This window comes from Oncorhynchus mykiss, chromosome 13 (genome assembly GCF_057628025.1).
Source record: "Oncorhynchus mykiss isolate SJ-2025 chromosome 13, ASM5762802v1, whole genome shotgun sequence".
In the NCBI taxonomy this organism is placed as follows: Eukaryota; Metazoa; Chordata; class Actinopteri; order Salmoniformes; family Salmonidae; genus Oncorhynchus; species Oncorhynchus mykiss.
The window spans coordinates 32,099,695-32,117,821 of NC_143034.1; the positions used below are offsets into that span (position 1 = coordinate 32,099,695).

At 42.0% G+C, this 18,127-nt stretch overlaps 1 protein-coding gene and 4 non-coding genes across 5 annotated transcripts; 4 read left to right on the forward strand and 1 right to left on the reverse strand.

Moving 5' to 3' along the window:
- Positions 1–1,977: 1,977 nt before the first annotated feature.
- On the reverse strand, positions 1,978–2,050 carry trnar-ccg (transfer RNA arginine (anticodon CCG)). The gene has a single exon. It is a non-coding gene; the product is annotated as a tRNA-Arg (tRNA).
- Positions 2,051–2,717: 667 nt separating this feature from the next.
- LOC110485995 (importin subunit alpha-1) lies at positions 2,718–8,322 on the forward strand. Its single transcript, XM_021557269.3, has 10 exons — positions 2,718–2,836; positions 2,918–3,058; positions 3,529–3,617; positions 3,726–3,994; positions 4,390–4,484; positions 5,727–5,990; positions 6,270–6,503; positions 7,093–7,275; positions 7,672–7,821; positions 8,114–8,322. The coding sequence occupies exons 1-10, from the start codon at positions 2,771–2,773 to the stop codon at positions 8,201–8,203; spliced, it is 1,581 nt and encodes a 526-aa protein (XP_021412944.1). The 5' UTR covers positions 2,718–2,770; the 3' UTR covers positions 8,204–8,322.
- LOC118938564 (small nucleolar RNA SNORA71) lies at positions 4,043–4,168 on the forward strand. Its single transcript, XR_005035773.1, has one exon. It is a non-coding gene; the product is annotated as a small nucleolar RNA SNORA71 (small nucleolar RNA).
- On the forward strand, positions 6,055–6,189 carry LOC118938638 (small nucleolar RNA SNORA84). The gene has a single exon (XR_005035845.2). It is a non-coding gene; the product is annotated as a small nucleolar RNA SNORA84 (small nucleolar RNA).
- Positions 7,431–7,565, forward strand: LOC118938639 (small nucleolar RNA SNORA84). Its single transcript, XR_005035846.1, has one exon. It is a non-coding gene; the product is annotated as a small nucleolar RNA SNORA84 (small nucleolar RNA).
- Positions 8,323–18,127: the final 9,805 nt, after the last annotated feature.

An 18,127-nucleotide genomic window follows, 5' to 3' on the forward strand; every position in this document is an offset into this window, starting at 1 on the left:
CATCAGAGACACTTCATTCATGAAGCCATAGAGGGCCTATTAAATTCCGAATTATATGCATGCAACACCCTTCGGTCTTTAGTTGGCTACTGTGTGTGGGGCCTTTGGAAAAAAACGTGGCCCAGACTTTAGCCTTTAATTCCACTAATTACTGATGGTAATGATTATTAGTGATTACGGATTGTCATAGGCTGTCGCATTTGAACAGTATTTTTTTTTAAAGTAACATGGTTTTAAAGTTCACAGTTAGCCATTGTTATGTAAATTGCTTCTGAAAAGTACCCGTGGCCTGGCTTTGATCCTCAATACAGATTATCCATGATATTGACCAGATACTCTAGTGCCCGCTCAAACAGTGAAAATAAATGTCTTTAAAAAATGGGAGGCAGTCGGGAGGAGGCAAGATCAGGTGGGACAGATTCTTGTGTGAACGTTTCCACTAGTTACTTCAGCCACAAAGTTAGAACATGTTTAGAATAAATATTAATTAAAACAAAAATGTTGTTTTTGGTCTTAATTTAAGGTTAAGGTTATATATATTCATATATTCATATATTCATATATTAATATTAATATATAATATTAATATTAATTTTAATTTTAAATATTTTAATATTAATTAAAACAAAAATTTTGTTTTTGGTCTTAATTTAAGGTTAAGGTTAGTCATAAGGTTAGCAATGTGGTAATGGTTAGGTTTAAAATAACATTTTAAAAATAGACATTTTAGAAATAAGCGTTTTTTTTTTACTTTGTGGCTGTAGTAACTAGTGACGACCAGGCACAATTCCGATATAACGTGTTTTTCTCAAAATTGCCAGGATGTCACGTGTCCTACTTATATCAGTACACTCGTAACAACGTAATCATTACGAAACGTATATTCGATCAAATAATCCGCACGTAGCAAATAAGGCATTACATGTTTTTGTTAACTAAATTCGACACGCTCATTGACCTCCATACAAAAACTTTAAAATGCCACCTGCTGGAGAAGACAGATTTTGGACCCAATTAATTCAATTCAATTCAAAAGGCTTTGTTGGCATGGGAAACATATGTTAACATTGCCAAAGCATTGCCTTTGGCTTCGCCTCTTCCTCTCTGCCGGAAATGAGAGCAGGTCCGCTAGATCCATCGCCCAGTCAGACACCGGTGCCGGTGTTGTGCCGAAAATCTCCCCCTCTGCCAGAACCCCCGCCTGAACGCGCACACACTCAATTCTTCATTGCTGCGGCTTGCCTGCTAGTTGAGATTTCTGCTCTTCACTCCGTTGTCAGTTTAGCCTACATTTCACTGATCTTAGTAGCAGAAAGCTATTTTTTTAAACGTGTCCTTTATGGAAGCTGTCAATGATCGCGTTAGGCTGCGTTTCATTAAAACATTTTTAGGGCGGTTTGATCGCGGGGAGGCACTTGTAATGTCTGCAGTTTTCGGTTTGGCTATTTGCTTCATGTGTATTAGTCTATAAATAAATGTATTTGCCTAATACACTGTCAGGGTGGAGATTTCGGCACAACACCGTACTGCGTAGATGGAAACAGAAGTATGTGCCTGTTGGGTGAAACACCGGGATAAATACTGTATAGAAATTCGTCAACTAATTGTTTCGATTTATTCTGTTTGCCACTGTGAATGTGTAGCCTATACCGGTAAAAGTCATACGCATATAGAACCACTGCCCCCTTTTGGTCACAATGTCACAAACTTTGAGGCGACGCTTGGATGCTTGCGGTATTGCAGATTTCAAACATTAGCATTAAAGTCGTGATTAAACCTTATTGCTACGTATTTGATTGATTTGTATGGTACATTTTCGTGGGTCAAGGCTCCATAGTTTAATGCAGTAACATTCGTAAGAGACAAATTGGAGTCGGAGTGCAATTCCCCGGTTTTATCATCCCATGTAGCTATGAACAATCATTTGCTATCATTTACTTCTTTCTGTGTCCTTTCACGTAAAACGGAAGCTAAATACGACCCAGATGGGACTCGAACCCACAATCCCCAGCTCCGGAGGCTGATGCCTTATCCATTAGGCCACTGGGTCATCACGTTCCCAGTTATCGCAGGCACAGTTTATAAAATTAAAAACGTGATGATAAAGGCGTGTAAAGTTCTATAGAATTGTGTATATTTGGTTTCATGATCAACATATTTACTGCCAATTTTAGCTCAACTACTGTGCTCTGCGACATGTCGCAGGCAAATATCGTCAAATTTCGTGAAAAGCTGTAGTATCGTCTCGCGATAACAGCGCATCACCACTAGAGACTCATTTCCGACTTTTTCAAATAGGGGCCAATGAAGAGGTGCTTTGACTCGAATGGGCCAATCACAGATCGAGAAAGCCGGAAATTTAAAGGTGGCCTCACGTTTGACGTCATTGCTAGTAAGAACAAGAACAAGGTGAGTCTGGTCTTCATGCGTTTGTTAGTTATTGTTTATTTTAATGGTTATAATATAGGAGTTACTGGGTGCATTCGATATAAATGATATGCGTTGATATATTGTTAAATTATTACTTGTTTTCTGGTGTACTGGTTATGATTAAATGGTCAGTTTGCGCGATTTCAACCGGCCACATGGTGATCTACGTTAGATTATAGTTTGCCGGGCAGCAGGAAAGCGACACTGTCTTGCTATCTAGGAAAAACGTTGGTTCTTTTTTTTAAAGCACGCACATAGCTAATATTTTAACTTTTCCCCTTCACGTTAGTAATCAATACTACAGCGAAGTCATCGCCTTGTTCAATAAGCAACGAAAACAATGTCGACAACTGCTAACGACGCCGATCGAATCACCCAATTCAAAAACAAGGGCAAAGATACCAACGTAAGTTGATACCGCCTTTGTTGCCTAATCTTGATTGACACATAGTTTACAGTATTTCAACTTGACATTATTTATGTGCAGGAATTGAGGCGCAGAAGAGTCGAGGTCAACGTTGAACTTCGAAAGGCAAAGAAAGATGACCAGCTTCTCAAAAGAAGGAACGTCAGTATCTGCCCAGATGAGCCTACGTCTCCACTCCAAGAGAAGGACCAAAATGCACAGGTATTATTTTGCATCCATACTCTAACTACCCTTATTTGAAACTCAAACAAGGCAACGGCAAGCTTTGGATTATGACTGTGTACAGGCCATCAACAGATGGTGAGCAAGCCAATCATGGACCTTTTCTCAAGAGATTGATTTGGCGCCTTGTTGTCTTGTACTCTCAGAGGCCTGTTAGCGCTTATATTCGTCACTTTGTTCCATTGACATGCATGTGTAATCGTTGTGAAATGGCTAGCTATTTTGCGGGGTGCGCGCTAATAGCGTTTCAATCGGTGACGTTTCAGCCTTGCTCTGCAAGGGCCGCGTTTTTTGTGGCGCGATGGGTAACGATGCTTCGAGGGCAACTGTGTGCAGAGGGTCCCTGGTTCGAGCCCAGGTAGGGGCGAGAAGCTATACTGTTACACATGCAGACGCTCCACAGGTGGCATGTCACGTAATTCATCTGTAATCCTGTCATGTTTCCATAGCCTGCACAGCACTGGACGGTTGAGGAGATTGTGGCTGGCGTAAATAGCCAAAGCCTTGATCATCAGGTGCAGGCTACCCAGGCAGCCAGGTAAGTCGGTAAGCGTTTCATTGGAAACTGGTTTTGAGTAATCACTGTTTCTGTTCTGTTGCCTTGTCTGTCCCTAACCGTTACTTTTGACCTGGCCGTTCACCACAGGAAGCTGCTGTCCAGAGAGAGGCACCCTCCCATTGATCGCATCATCGGCGCCGGGCTCATCTCAAACTTTGTCAGCTTTCTGGGCCTTGCAGAGTGTCCTCCCATACAGTTCGAGGCAGCCTGGGCCCTGACCAACATCGCCTCTGGAAACTCGGACCAAACCACCGCAGTGGTGGCCGGAGGGGCCATCCCCGCCTTCATCAGCCTGGTGATGTCCCCGCACCCCCACATCAGCGAGCAGGCTGTTTGGGCCCTGGGAAACATCGCTGGTATGAGAAGGCACTTTTTTTTTATTTTTTTTTTTTATTTTTTTATAAACCTGTATCGAAAGTGACTATGGCATGACTGTTGCCATTGTCATTGATAGTACAGGAACAGTGATCTGAAAGATTTTCCCGTGTTTGTTGGAATAACTTCCTGTCAAACCCTGTATCTTTCAAACATCTTTGTTTGTTGAACTAGAAATTCTGATAAAGATTATTGCTACCAGGCAGGTAACAATATCAATTTATCAGCATTATTCTTTTGAAAATACTACTACATGATCGTGTTTTAATTCAATATACCTTTTGCAATAAGCCTTACTCTGTGGTTGTATGCCGGATCAACTGTCTTCTGTGACCACATTTTTTTTTACTTGGCCTGATTCCTCCCTTTTCCTCAGGTGATGGCTCCATCTATAGGGACTTGGTCATCAAGCACGGTGCAATTGAACCCCTCCTGACTCTGCTGGCTGCTCCTGACCTGTCTGTGTTCTCTGTAAGCTGTTTACATATGAGGAAAAGCTTATGGGTTGTTGTGGAATTTGTTAGCAAGTGCTGCAGGAAATACCACTCTGTCATCAGCTACAGTTGAAGTCGGAAGTTAACATACGCTTAGGTTGGAGTCATTAAAACCGTTTTTTTAACCACGCCACACATTTCTTGTTAACAAATTAGTTTTGGCAAGTCTGTTGGGACATCAACTGTGTGCACGACACAAGTAATTTTTCCTACAATTGTTTACAGACAGATTATTTCACCGTATCACACAGAAGTTTACATACACTAAGTTGACTGTGCCTTTAAACAGTCATGGCTTTAGAAGCTCCTGATTGACTGATATTACGCCAATTAGCCTGGGGCTGCATGTAGCAACCATCTAGGATCAGGTCCTAAAAGGACAAATCAACCTAGTCCATCAGCCCTTGATGCATACTATTGTGTACCAATAAAAGCCAGACAACAGTTTGTAACTGCACATGGGGTGGCAGCATGTTGTTGGGGGTGCTTTGCTGCAAGAGGGTCTGGTGCACTTCACAAAATAGATGGCATCACGAGGCAGGAAAATGAGATGTTGCTTCAATAAATCCATATCAAGACCTGTCAGGAAGTTAAAGCATACTTCCAAAGTTGTGGCAAAATGGCTCAAGGACAACAAGGTCAAGGTATTGGCGTGGCCATACAAAGTCCTGACCCCAATCCTATTGAAGATTTGTGGGCAGAACTGGAAAAAGTGTGTGCGAGCAAGGAGGCCTACAAACCCGACTTAGTTACTCCAGCTCTGTCAGGAGGAATGGGCCAAAATTCACCTAACGTATTGTGGGAAGCTTGTGGAAGGCGACCTAAAATGTGACCCAAGTTTCACCATTTAAATCGAATGCTACCAAATAATAATTGAGTGTATGTGAACTTCAGACCTGCTGGGAATGTGGTGAAATCATTCTCTCCTATTCTAACGTTTCACATTTCTTAAAATAAAGTGGTGGTCCTAACTGCCATGAGACAGGGAATTTTTTTCTAGGATTAAATGTCAGGATGTGAAACCGGGTTTAAATGTATTTGGTGACGGTGTATGTAAACTTCTGACGTCAACTATTTATGATATCGTGCTATATACAGTTGACTGCTTTAGCTTTCTTATCTTGGCACATTACCTCAATTTGATGCATCTATAAATCTAAATATAGCTGATAACTGTGTGGCTTATTGATCTCTAAAGACATCTCCCTGCTCCCTCTAGTCTGGTTACCTGAGGAATGTGACATGGACATTGTCCAACCTGTGTCGGAACAAGAACCCTGCCCCGCCATTGGCGGCTGTGCAGTTACTGCTGCCCACGCTGGTGTGCCTGCTCCATCACAACGACAAGGAGGTGCTGGCTGACACCTGTTGGGCCGTGTCCTACCTGACAGACGGCCCTAACGAGCGCATCGAGGTGGTAGTGCAGTCCGGCCTGGTGCCCCGCCTCGTCCAGCTGCTCGGCTCCGGGGAGCTCACCATCGTGGTACGTCCCTTTGTCGCGGTTACTAGGCTTTTTTTTAATTTTATTGTCCCTGTACTGTCTGTTTGCCTTGTGGTTCCTAGAGACAGCTGCACTGTGCTGATCTGTGGGTTTTGATTGACTGGCAAATATTAATCTCTGTGATTTATGCATGGGAGCTACCACTCCAAGTAGCTTCTATAGCCCGGTTGTTGAGACATTCCAAGTTGCTGAGGAAAGCTTGTTGTCAGACATCAATCAAGTGTGAAGCTTGCATCCTAATCCCCCCCCCCCCTTTCCCAGACTCCCTCTTTGAGGTCGCTGGGTAACATTGTGACTGGCACAGATGAGCAGACTCAGTGTGTGTTGAACTCTGGCGCGCTGACAATGTTCCCCGCGCTTCTCCGCCACCACAAGTCCAACATCCAGAAGGAGGCGGCCTGGACCCTGTCCAACGTCACAGCTGGCAAGGACACCCAGATCCAGGAAGTCGTCAACGCCGGCCTCGTGCCACTGCTGGTGGACGTTCTCAAAAAGGTATGACAAGGGTTCGTGGGTTGTTCATTAGGGGGCAAACCATTCATGGGCTAGTATGCATCAAGGGCTGATGGACTAGGTTGATTTGTCCTTTTAGGACCTGATCCTAGATGGTTGCTACATGCAGCCCCAGATTTTACCTCCCCGTTTTGACTGTTCTTCAGTTTCATGCCTACTGACCTTACGCCTGGTTTGTCTTGTGCTGCTCCGCAAACATCAGCACTCCTTGCCGACAGCAGAAATGAAAGCTGTGAATGAGTCTATACATGAAGGGAGCCCTGCCCATAGTGATGGGGGCCTCTAGTGGCCAAAATGCTGTGTTAGCATGGGCAGTGCCGTTAATAAGAGCTCCCACAATTTGAATGTACTTGACTGGGTGGGATTTCATTGGCTGATCCCTCCTGGTTACCCTGTTGGTGTCATGTCCAACTGGGTCATCAGGAATGATCAACCAATCGTGAAGGAAATGTACTACTCTGGTGGATATTGCCTCGATGACCGTGCTGTCATAGACACTATAATGGCACAAATACAAAGATGAGTCCTTGCTATCTCTTTGACACTGCCTTGTGTCTCTTTCTTCAACCAGGCAGACTATAAGACCCAGAAGGAGGCGGTGTGGGCTATCACCAACTACACCAGCGGGGGAACGGTGGAGCAGGTGATTCACTTGGTCCAGGCCAACGTGCTGGAGCCCCTGCTCAACTTGCTCTCTGCCAAGGACAGCAAGACCATCCTGGTCATTCTGGATGCCATAACCAACATCTTCCTGGTAAGTCAGTTTCTGGTATGTGAGAAGAGACAATGGGTAGTGCTTTTAATTAAGTCTGACACGCTCAGTATGAAGGTCAAGAGGTTCCTATTGCAACCCAGAATTCTATCAGTAACACATTATGGCTAATGAGCACCCTAGAACACTGACAGTTTGCCTTGTGGTTCCTAGAGACAGCTGCACTGTGCTGATCTGTGGGTTTTGATTGACTGGCAAATATTAATCTCTGCGATTTATGCATGGGAGCTACCACTCCAAGTATCTCCCATAGCCCGGTTGTTGAGACATTCATGTTTTAGCATTGATCTGCTATTTTCAAATTTGATTTGTTTATTGGTTTAAAATTAAAAATGGTTTTGTGTGTAAAAGCCCATAATAAGTGACTCGTGCTCTCAGGCAGGAGAGAAGATCGGCGAGGTGGAGAAGCTGTGCGTGATGATCGAGGAGTGTGGCGGCCTGGACAGGATCGAGGCTCTGCAGTCCCACGAGAACGAGATGGTCTACAAGGCATCTCTCAGTCTCATTGAGAAGTACTTCTCTGGCGAGGTGAGACATTTACCAAGCAATGACTAAGTCCATATACACTTATGTCCTCTTTAGCTCGTCTCCTTCAGGTCCATTCAAGGAGACATTGAACATGAGCTGGGTTTTATTCCCCAAGTTGGCCTTTTTACATCTGGCCTTTTACAGTCGCAATAATGTGAACATGTGTTATTGGTATGGTGCAGCAGATTGGTAGAGAACAGCTTTGTTGAGTGAAATGCGGGCCATGGTAAATGAGTGGTTGAAGTTGCAATTCAAACTATTGTTCTGGTGACACCATCTGTCTTGCTTTCAGGATGAGGAGGATGAGACTGTTGCTCCGGAAATCACAACTGACGGCTACGCTTTCCAGATCCCTGAGAACCAAAGCACTTTCAACTTTTAAATGTCCTTGTTTCCTGTCTTTTTTTCTTTTTCTATGTGTCCTGTAGTCCCTCCCAACTTCACAAGTGTACAGACATTTCTTTGTTCTATTACAGCCTGTAAATAAACTTTATTACAATATGTGCTGTCAAATTGGTGGGTTATTGATAAGCTTGATGCTTCTAGCACTTTTTTATTTTTTAAATTGGGGTTCCTGTAATCTACACCACTGTATTTACTACATAACATGCACATATTGTACGTGGCAGTGCCCAGCATTCTAAACGTGGATAAAACATTAAATTGTGTATTCCCAGGCTAAATGGTCGAGCACAAACAGCTGTTGGGGGGGGGGGGGGGTGAACACCAGGCAGAGCCATGATTGGCTGATGCAGTATGAGGAGTTAAGCCTCATGTAGGATTAAGTTGAGACTTTGACCTGTCATTTTTCAGAGTACATGCTGCTATTATTGTTACCCATGGGAGAACACAGCCTGTTCCCCACTGCTCAAATGAAATAGCAATGCAATTTACATCTAAACATACTCTATGAAATGCTCACCATTCAAATGCCTTGACGGTCAGTTTTATTTTAATGAAAGTTTGCCTCTAGCTCCTATCCATCTATTTAGTGTCTGATCCCAGACGACCTGTGGAAGATGACAATCAATCTCCGACCATATCACTCAACCGTTGCCAAACAAACAATTCGGTGTGCAAAATAGGCAAAGGTTCTGTATATTATTCTAGTCTTTCTGGACGGTGTGAGAAATGTCAACTGGGAGGTGTGCCTTATGCCCTAAACCAAGCCAGGCTTTTCTGCTGGTCTTGGACCTCACAAACGGGCTCCACTGTTGGTTTGTTCTGGACCACAGGACTTTGAGCTGGTCCGTTGGGTACCACAGGACGTTCAGTCTCGGGGCTGATCTTCATTCCGGGCCCAGTATGTTCAAATATCTGCTGCGTGGCTCTGTGACAAGTGAAGTACAACACCAGCGCAAGTCTCAATCATTTGTTACTCTCACCTTTCACACCTGCTAGGCCTCTAGACTCACTGCTGTTAATATTTACCTCTTCCATGTGTGTTGAAGCCTGTTGGGTCAGGTGGGTGACTACAGCGATATCTTGGCCTTATGAAGGGTGGATGTGGAGGATAGGTCTAATAAACCAAGCAACCAAAATAAGACAGTTTCAATAGTAACTTGAGGATATACTTGTGTAAAGGTACAAGAATGAGCTTAAAGGCCCAGTGCAGTCAAAAACACGATCAACCTGTATTTGATATTTCCACTATTAGTTTGGGCTGCTGGTAAATTGCTTAATAGACCAATAGGAGTTCCAAACCTCTGCTAATATCAGTTTTCCACTCCCCACTCATACCACTCCCAGCAAATTCTTTGTAGAGAAATTGCTCTTAAAGTTTATTTTTGCCTGTTTTAATTGAAAACATCCACAGTAATGTTACCCAGAAATTATTTGATATTGAGATTAAAAATGGCCGCATTGGTACTTTCAGTAAATTGCTCATCTTAGTAAGATGTGATCCATTGGAAATAAATGTATGCTGTATATTGTATACCAATGTAAGATGTACATGTTCAGTATGTACTCAATCCAAAACTCCCTGGCATGCTCCTGCAGCGAAACAACGTACCCTTCCCGTGCCTCAGCGGCCTTGGTCTTCCGTTACTATGGCCTTCCGGAGGACATCATTTCTTACCACGGCCCCAAATTCAAGTCCCATGTTTGGAAAGCCTTCATAGAGAAGCTGGGGGTCATTGTCCACCTCACTTTTGGGTACCGGCCTCAGTCTAACGGGCAAGTGGAGAGGATGATCCAGGAGCTGGGGAGATTCCTGAGGGAGTCACTGCCAGGACATGCAGGGGGAGTGGGCCCGATTCCTTCCTTTGGCAGAATACGCCCAGAATTCATTATGACACTCCTCCACTGGGCTGACTCCTTTCCAGTATGTTCTGGGTTATCAGCCTGCCCTTACTCCGCGCCAGACCGAAGTTCAGACCGAAGTGGTTCAGGTGTGCAGAAGAGTTATGGAACAATGCCCACGTGAGACTCCAGCCCTCAGCCAGAAGGAGCAAGCGGATCGCCACTGCTCTCCACCAGGAACCTCCTGCTCCGCTTGCCCTGTAAGAAGCTGAGTCCCCAGTTTGTGGGGTCCTCTGGAGTGTCAACAAGGTAACTTACAGATCACAACTCCTCACTAATTACCTGATTTCACCATCTTTTCATGTTTCCCTTCTCAGGCCGGTGGTATGACGGTATTTGACTGTATTTTTTGTTTTTGAATAATAATTTTCTACATTTGCTAAAGAGTGATCCTAGGGTTGCAAATGTGATTTCAATGAGTCTTTCTCCATTCCGATTGTTTTATACTGTTCAATTCAACTTCAACCAAAACAAATTTCAGCACTTTTATCATTTCTGCATTTCCTGCACTCAATTGCAGTGGTGGAAAAAGTACCCAATTGTCATACTTGAGTAAAAGTAAAGATATGTTAATAGAAAATGACTCAAGTAAAAGTCAAAGTATTTGGTTTTAAATATCCTTAAGTATCAAAAGTCAATGTAATTGATAAAATGTACTTAAGTATAAAAAGTAAAAGTATACAAATGTCAAATTCCTTATTTAAGCAAAGCAGATGGCACCATTTTCTTGTTTTAATTTTTTTTTTTTTACGGATATCCAGGGGCACAACAACATTCAGACATAATTTACAAACTAAGCATTTGTGTTTAGTGAGTCTGCCAGATCAGAGTCAGTAGATGACCAGGGATGTTCTCTTGACAAGTGCACGAATTGGACCATTTTCCTGTCCTGCTAAGCATTCAAAATGTAATGAGTACTTTTAGGTGTCAGGGAAACATATGGAGTAAAAAGTACAGTATTGTCTTTAGGAATGTAGTAAAAGTAAAAGTAGTCAAAAATATAAATAGTAAAGTACAGATACAAAAAAAAAACGACTTAAGTAGTACTTGAAAGTATTTTTACTTTACACCACCGCTCAATTTAGATAATTTCCGAACTGCCACGTAAGTGCTGCACCTATTTTATTTTTAACCAAATGTTGCAATTGCGATTTGACTTGCGAATTAGAGCAAAACTGTTGGAATCATGGAAATAGAATGACTAATCTAATTCAATCGTTAGAATATAATAGTGGGCACTTTGAATAGTGTTGTTTGAGATGACAACAAATTAAAATGCCAGGGAGGATTTGTGACAGTGTAGGAACGTAAGTGTTGATACGTGTTTCCTAGGGGACCCTATAAACTTTGGCTAAATTGCATGTTTTTAGTTACTTCATGTTGTTAACATGTTCATGCTTTGCATATTTCTCTTTGATTTATAAGATACTGTTTCACAAACAACATGCTGATTTAGGTCTTTTCGGGCTGTATTAGCTAGCTACGTTTGCTCTTACTCAGTACCTTTATTAGCTACCTAGCTATTAGCCGGTAACAATTAGCGTCTCACAAGATTTAGGGCTATTTGCTAAGAAAATACAAACTAGTTGTTTGCTGATGTAAGCAACACAAACTAATAGTGACATAGAACGCTAGTGGATTTATATTAAGAAGCAAAGTGAAAATAGCATTGTTATCATCAACACTTGAATTTGCTACATTGACCATGCAGACCGAAGGCAAGTGTCTCGTGGTTGAAGAACATCAACTATGCTCCTTGAGTGACAGGGGGCGTGGCTAGGTCAGTGGAAAGTGGCGCGGAGAGAGATGACTCAAGTAGCGACGTAACCTCAAAATGGACATTACATATGGCGTATCATATTTAACAAACCAAACATTCAAATACCGGTATAGAAGGTCAAGTAAAAACCCAAACCAGTCCCTGCATCAATACCGGTATATCATAATTTACCAGTTGAGGACTTGAGAGGCGTCTGTCCTCTTGCTCAGTTGTGCACCGGGGCCTCCCACTCCTTTCTATTCTGGTTAGGTCCAGTTTGCGCTGTTCTGTGAAAGGAGTAGTACACAGCGTTGTATGAGATCTTCAGTTTCTTGGCAATTTCACGTATGGAATAGCCTTCATCTCTCAGAACAAGAATAGACTGACGAGTTTCAGAAGAAAGTTATTTGTTTCTGGCCATTTTGAGCCTGTAATCAAACTCACAAATGCTGATGCTCCAGATACTCAACTAGTCTAAAGAAGGCCAGTTTTATTGCTTCTTTAATCAGACAACAGTTTTCAGCTCTGCTAACATAATTGCAAAATGGTTTTCTAATGATCAATTAGCCTTTTAAAATGATAAACCTGGATTAGCTAACACAACGTGCCATCGGAACACAGGAATGATGGTTGCTGATAATGGACCTCTGTATGCCTATGTAGATATTCCATAAAAAAATCTGCCGTTTCCAGCTACAATAATCATTTACAACATTAACAATGTCTACACTGTATTTCTGATCAATTTGATGTTATTTTAATGGACAAAAAATGTGCTTGTCTTTCAAAAACAAGGACATTTCCAAGTGACCCCAAACTTTTGAACGGTAGTGTACAATCATGTACAAACTGTCCAAAATGTCCCCACTGTGTCTCTTACAGCCTGTTTGAGTTCAGTGTGTACTGGCGGCTATTAATTGTTCCACAGGAAGGTTATCTCTAATCACAAACAACAGATTATTTAAACACAAGAGCAGTGGACCAGGCCTTGGAAGAGTGAGCAGCCTCTCATTTAAAATCAATGCTCAATCCCTCTGTTATACTCCTTCAAATTACTAAAATATTGCATTAATGGATTGCTATCTTAAAGCCAAGTATCATTCACTTTGTTACTTTCACTAGTCTCCATCAACTAAAACCCTTCTACTCTTTCCAGTAGAAGAAATCGGATCACTCGGATCACTCTCAAACAATGTTATGCTTTTCCCCCTATTGCAAGGGTTAAAACAAAACAAACATCATAACTTTCTCCATATTGGAAGGCATTGTTTTAATTTTAGTATACCTTCAAAAAGTGACTACATTGTTATGTTACCAATCTCTGTTGGATATTAATTTTCTGCTTCAATATTTATTAAATGTCTGTTATTTTAAGATTCCTATGTAATGGCTTGGAGGGATCCATATGTATTAACTGGGTTGGAACTGTCTCAGTCCCCAGTAGATTTCCCTCCGTCCATAATAAGTCTCGCACCTGAGAATTGGTTTAGAACGTCATCATTTGGGATAGCAACGAAAACTCCATCGGGAGTACAATAAATTGTAGCCTTTTAAGTTTAGTTAACAGAAAATCATGTTCAACATTCATTGATTCTATTTAACAGGGTATATGGGCTTATTTCAAAATGCATTACCAGGGTGGAGGAAATCTTCCAAGCGTTCATTAGTTCTATTGGTCAGGGAAAGTCAAGTCCCGTACAATGCTTTAACCTAAAAGGACCACTCTGAACATTCCTCAGAATACTTTTTTTCACCACTTATGTACGTCTACGTGTGGGTGTGCTAGTTGCATAATATTATTTTTCTATTCTTACCTCATCAGATCATCATAATAACCATTTTACATTTGTGTTACATCACAAATTCCTCATCAAGACGAGTGTTCTATTCATACAGGGGTTTAGATATTTACACTAGCTCTGTTTAACAGCATATTCGGAAATAGTTCTCTCTTCTTTCATATCTCCATACATAATAACGTTATACATCAAACTCCACTGATGAGACATGTTATCCTCATGTAATCTAAAGTCATGTTAACCTCAGAGACATGTTACCCTCGTTACCAATGAGACACGCTATCCTCATTTTGAACGAGACGTTATCCTCTTTCCTAACGAGACGTTGTCCTCTGAGACATGTTCAGTATCTGATTTCTGAGACATGTTATACTCTACCTGTAGATCCAACGGCGGTGTTGGACATACCGCTAGATAACGTTACAGATCAGCTCACACAGAACTGGAAAAGTCAGCTCACACAGAACTGGTTGTGGCATTCCTTCACCTCTTTCACACATGACAGCTCTCATTCACTCAATACTTAATAGCTCAATTTCATTCCTCTTATTATCCACATTTCAATCTTATTATCTTAATAGTAAATCATTTAAATCCATATATTCTCAAAATTTGAATTAGCTCTTGTTTTTTGTTTTTTTATATATATTTTTTTTTACTTTTACCCCCTTTTCTCCTCAATTTTGTGGTATCCAATTGATAGTTACAGTCTTGTCTCATCGCTGCAACTCTTGTACAGAGCCGTGCGTCCTCCGAAACAACCCAACCAAGCCGCACTGCTTCTTGACACAATGCCCACTGCTTCTTGACACAATGCCCAGAAGCCAGCCGCACCAATGTGTTGGCGGAAACACTGTGCACCAGGCGACCGTGTCAGTGTGCACTGTGCCCGGCCCGCCAAAGGAGTCGCTAGTGCGCGATGGGACAAGGACAAACCCTCCGACCAAACCCTCCCCTAACCCAGACAATGCTGGGCTAATTGTCTGCCGCCCAATGGGTCTCCCAGTCGCGGCCGGCTGCGACAGAGCCTGGACTTGAACCCAGAATCTCTCGTGGCACAGATGCGATGTAGTGCCTTAGACCACTGCGCCACTCGGAAGGCGCAATCAACTCTTGTTATCCAAATGCCAATCTTTCAGCTTAACATCCCATATCTCACAGTCACACAACTTTCACATCCACATTCACTTAGTATTATTCCTAAACACACTCGGTAATCGGTTTTCTTGCTGCTACTCACTATACATATAAATAACACCACATACTCAAAAATACCTTGAGTTATTTATTAGTGGCTGCAGACCACAAAGACATTTCTAAATGCCTAAAGACAGGTGTCAGCGGGGCTTTTCATGGTACCGTTACGCCCTCACTCTAGTCTTCTCTTTGGGCTAGGTGTCCCGCTAGCGTTCCACTACGACAACATCCGGTAAAATTGCAGAGGGCGAAATTCAAATTACAAAAATCTTAATATTAAACATTCATGAAAATACAAGTGTCACACATCATTCTTTAGCTTAGAATCTTGGTAATTAAACCACTTTTCCGATTTACAATAGGCTTTATGGCGAAAGCATAGCATTTGATTGTCTGAGGACAGCGCCCCGCATACACCTAGAGTAAAAATATTTTCCAAACCAGCAGAGGCGTCATAAAAATCTGAAATAGCGATAAAATAAATCACTTACCTTTGAAGATCTTCCTCTGTTTGCAATCCCAAGAATCCCAGCTACACAACAAATTGTTGTTTTGTTTCGATAAAGTCCTTCTTTAAATCCCAAAAAAGTATGTTTAGTTGGCGCGTTTGATTCAGTAATCCACCCGTTCAACCAGTTCAACATGCAGACAAAGAATCCCAAAAGTTACCGGTAAACTTCGTCCAAACAAGGCAAACAACATTTCTAATCAATCCTTGAGTACCCTAATATGTAAATGAATGAAACAATTTAAGACGGAATGTAGTATGTTCAATACCGGAGATAAATAACGAAGTGCGCTCCCTCATTCACCCGCGCCACAAGACTAGAGTCCTAATGAGGGACACCTTAGAAAAACTACAACTACTTGTTCATTTTTCAAAAAATAAGCCTGAAACCCTTTCTAAAGACTGATGACATCCAGTGGAAGCCATAGGTACTGCAATCTGGGCGCTTTTTGGTTGGAAATTCAATAGGCCAACATAGGAATGATTTGGGAGCTCAAAAAAAAAAATCTGAATGGATGTTCCTCGGGGTTTTGCCTGCCATATCAGTTCTGTTATACTCACATACATTATTTAAACAGTTTTAGAATCTTCCGAGTGATTTCTATCCAATTCTACCGATTATATGCATATCCTAGCTTCTGGGCCTGAGTAACTATTGAAACTATTGAATAGTCTTCTCTCTTTAAGACTATGGGTACCTTTTTATGTATTACTCGCCTTGATTTTCCTTTTGATCATTTTTGTATATTTTTATACAGATGAACACTCAAAGTCTATCTTAAATGAATCAATGTTTTTTGTCAGCGCACTGGAGAGGTTCCAACCAACTCAATGCACCATAGTACACATGTCAATCAGAAACTCTGAATGGGCAGTCCCAGCAGTTGTTTTATTTTTTATTTATCCATTATTTTACCAGGTAAGTTGACTGAGAACACATTCTCATTTACAGTAACGGCCTAGGGAATAGTTACAGGGGAGATGAGGGGGATGAATGAGACAATTGTAGGCTGGAGATGATTAGGTGACTGTATGAGGGACAGCTTGGGAGTTTAGCCAGGGGATCTTTAATGACCTCAGAGTCAGGACACCTGTTTAATGTCCCATCCGAAAGACAGCACCCAACACAGGGCAGTATCAATCACTGCCCTGGGTCATTGAGATAAATACATATTTTTTAGACCTGAGGAAAGAGTGCCTCCTACTGGCCCTCCAACCCCACTTCCAGCAGAATCTGGTCTCCCATCTAGGGACCAACCAGGACCAACCTTACTTAGCTTCAGAAGCAAGCCAGCAGTGGGATGCAGGGTGGTATGCTGCTGGCTATATATGGCTATGCACAGACAAGTTATATTTGCATGATTTAGCATAATTAATTAATCATTACCATTTTATTTAATTCATGTGACCAACAAATACTGGTTCATAACATGTGACAGACCAATACCTCACAAGGCTTCTTCTCTCTAAGCTGAGACCTTGAAACTGAGATATATTTAGTTCATTCTCAAAACAAGGTCTTGTCCTACTGCCAAATTGCAGCTACTGATAGAGAGGATTTGTACAGTCAGCTACTTGCATTAGATAGTTAGTTATCAGAAAAGCACAAACATAAAAATTCCCTTACATGACTGAAGCAGGTTTTCCTCTAGGATTTTGCTCCATCCCGTTTCTTTTTATCCTGAAAAACTCCCAGTCTTTGCCAATGTCAAGCATACCCATACCACGATGCAGCCACCACCATGTTTGGAAATAGGAGGCAGTTACTCAGTTATGTGTTGTGTTGGGTTTGGCCCAAATATTCAGGACAAAAAGTTCATTTCTTTGCCAACGTTTTTTCAGTTTTATAGTATGTTATTGCAAACAGGATGCATGTTTTGGAATATTTGTATTCTGTACATGCTTCCTTCTTTTCACTATGTCAGGAGTGTTAAAATGGCGCAGGAAGAAATGGCAGCAGTTTTGCGGACACCCAACCTATTGTGCTATTATGTGTTTTTTTCGTGTTATTTGTAACTTATTTTGTACATAATGTTTCTGCAACCGTATCTTACGGCAAAAAATAGTTTCTGGATATCAGGACAGCGATCACTCACCTCGGATTAGACAAAGATTTCTTCTACAACAAAGACGACGCACAAGACATTCTCCAAACACCCCACAGGACCGACATCCCTGTTATTTGCTAAAGGAAGCGATGCAGGTATAGAGGACAAAGAGCCGGATGCCTGGTCAGGATCCGGCGAAGGCGACTGGGAAAGCTGTCATTACCGTCAACACTACTAACCAACGTGCAATCATTGGACAATAAAGTAGACGAGGTACGGTCACGAATATCCTACCAACTGTACATCAAAACTGTAATATCCTGTTTCACGGAATCGTGGCTGAATGACGACATGGATATTCAGCTAGCGGGATACACGCTGCACCGGCAAGATAGTACAGCACACTCCGGTAAGACAAGGGGGGGCGGTCAGTGCATATTTGTAAACAACAGCTGGTGCACGAAATCTAAGGAAGTCTCTAGATTTTGCTCGCTTGAAGTAGAGTATATTGTGAGAAATTGCAGGCCACACTACTTGCCTAGAGAGTTTTCAGCTGTACTTTTCGTGGCTGTTTATTTCCCACCACAGACAGATGCTGGCACTAAGACCGTACTCAGACAGCATGTATGAGGAATTAAGCAAACAGAAAACAATTCACCCAGAGGTGGCGCTCCTAGTGGCCGGAGACTTT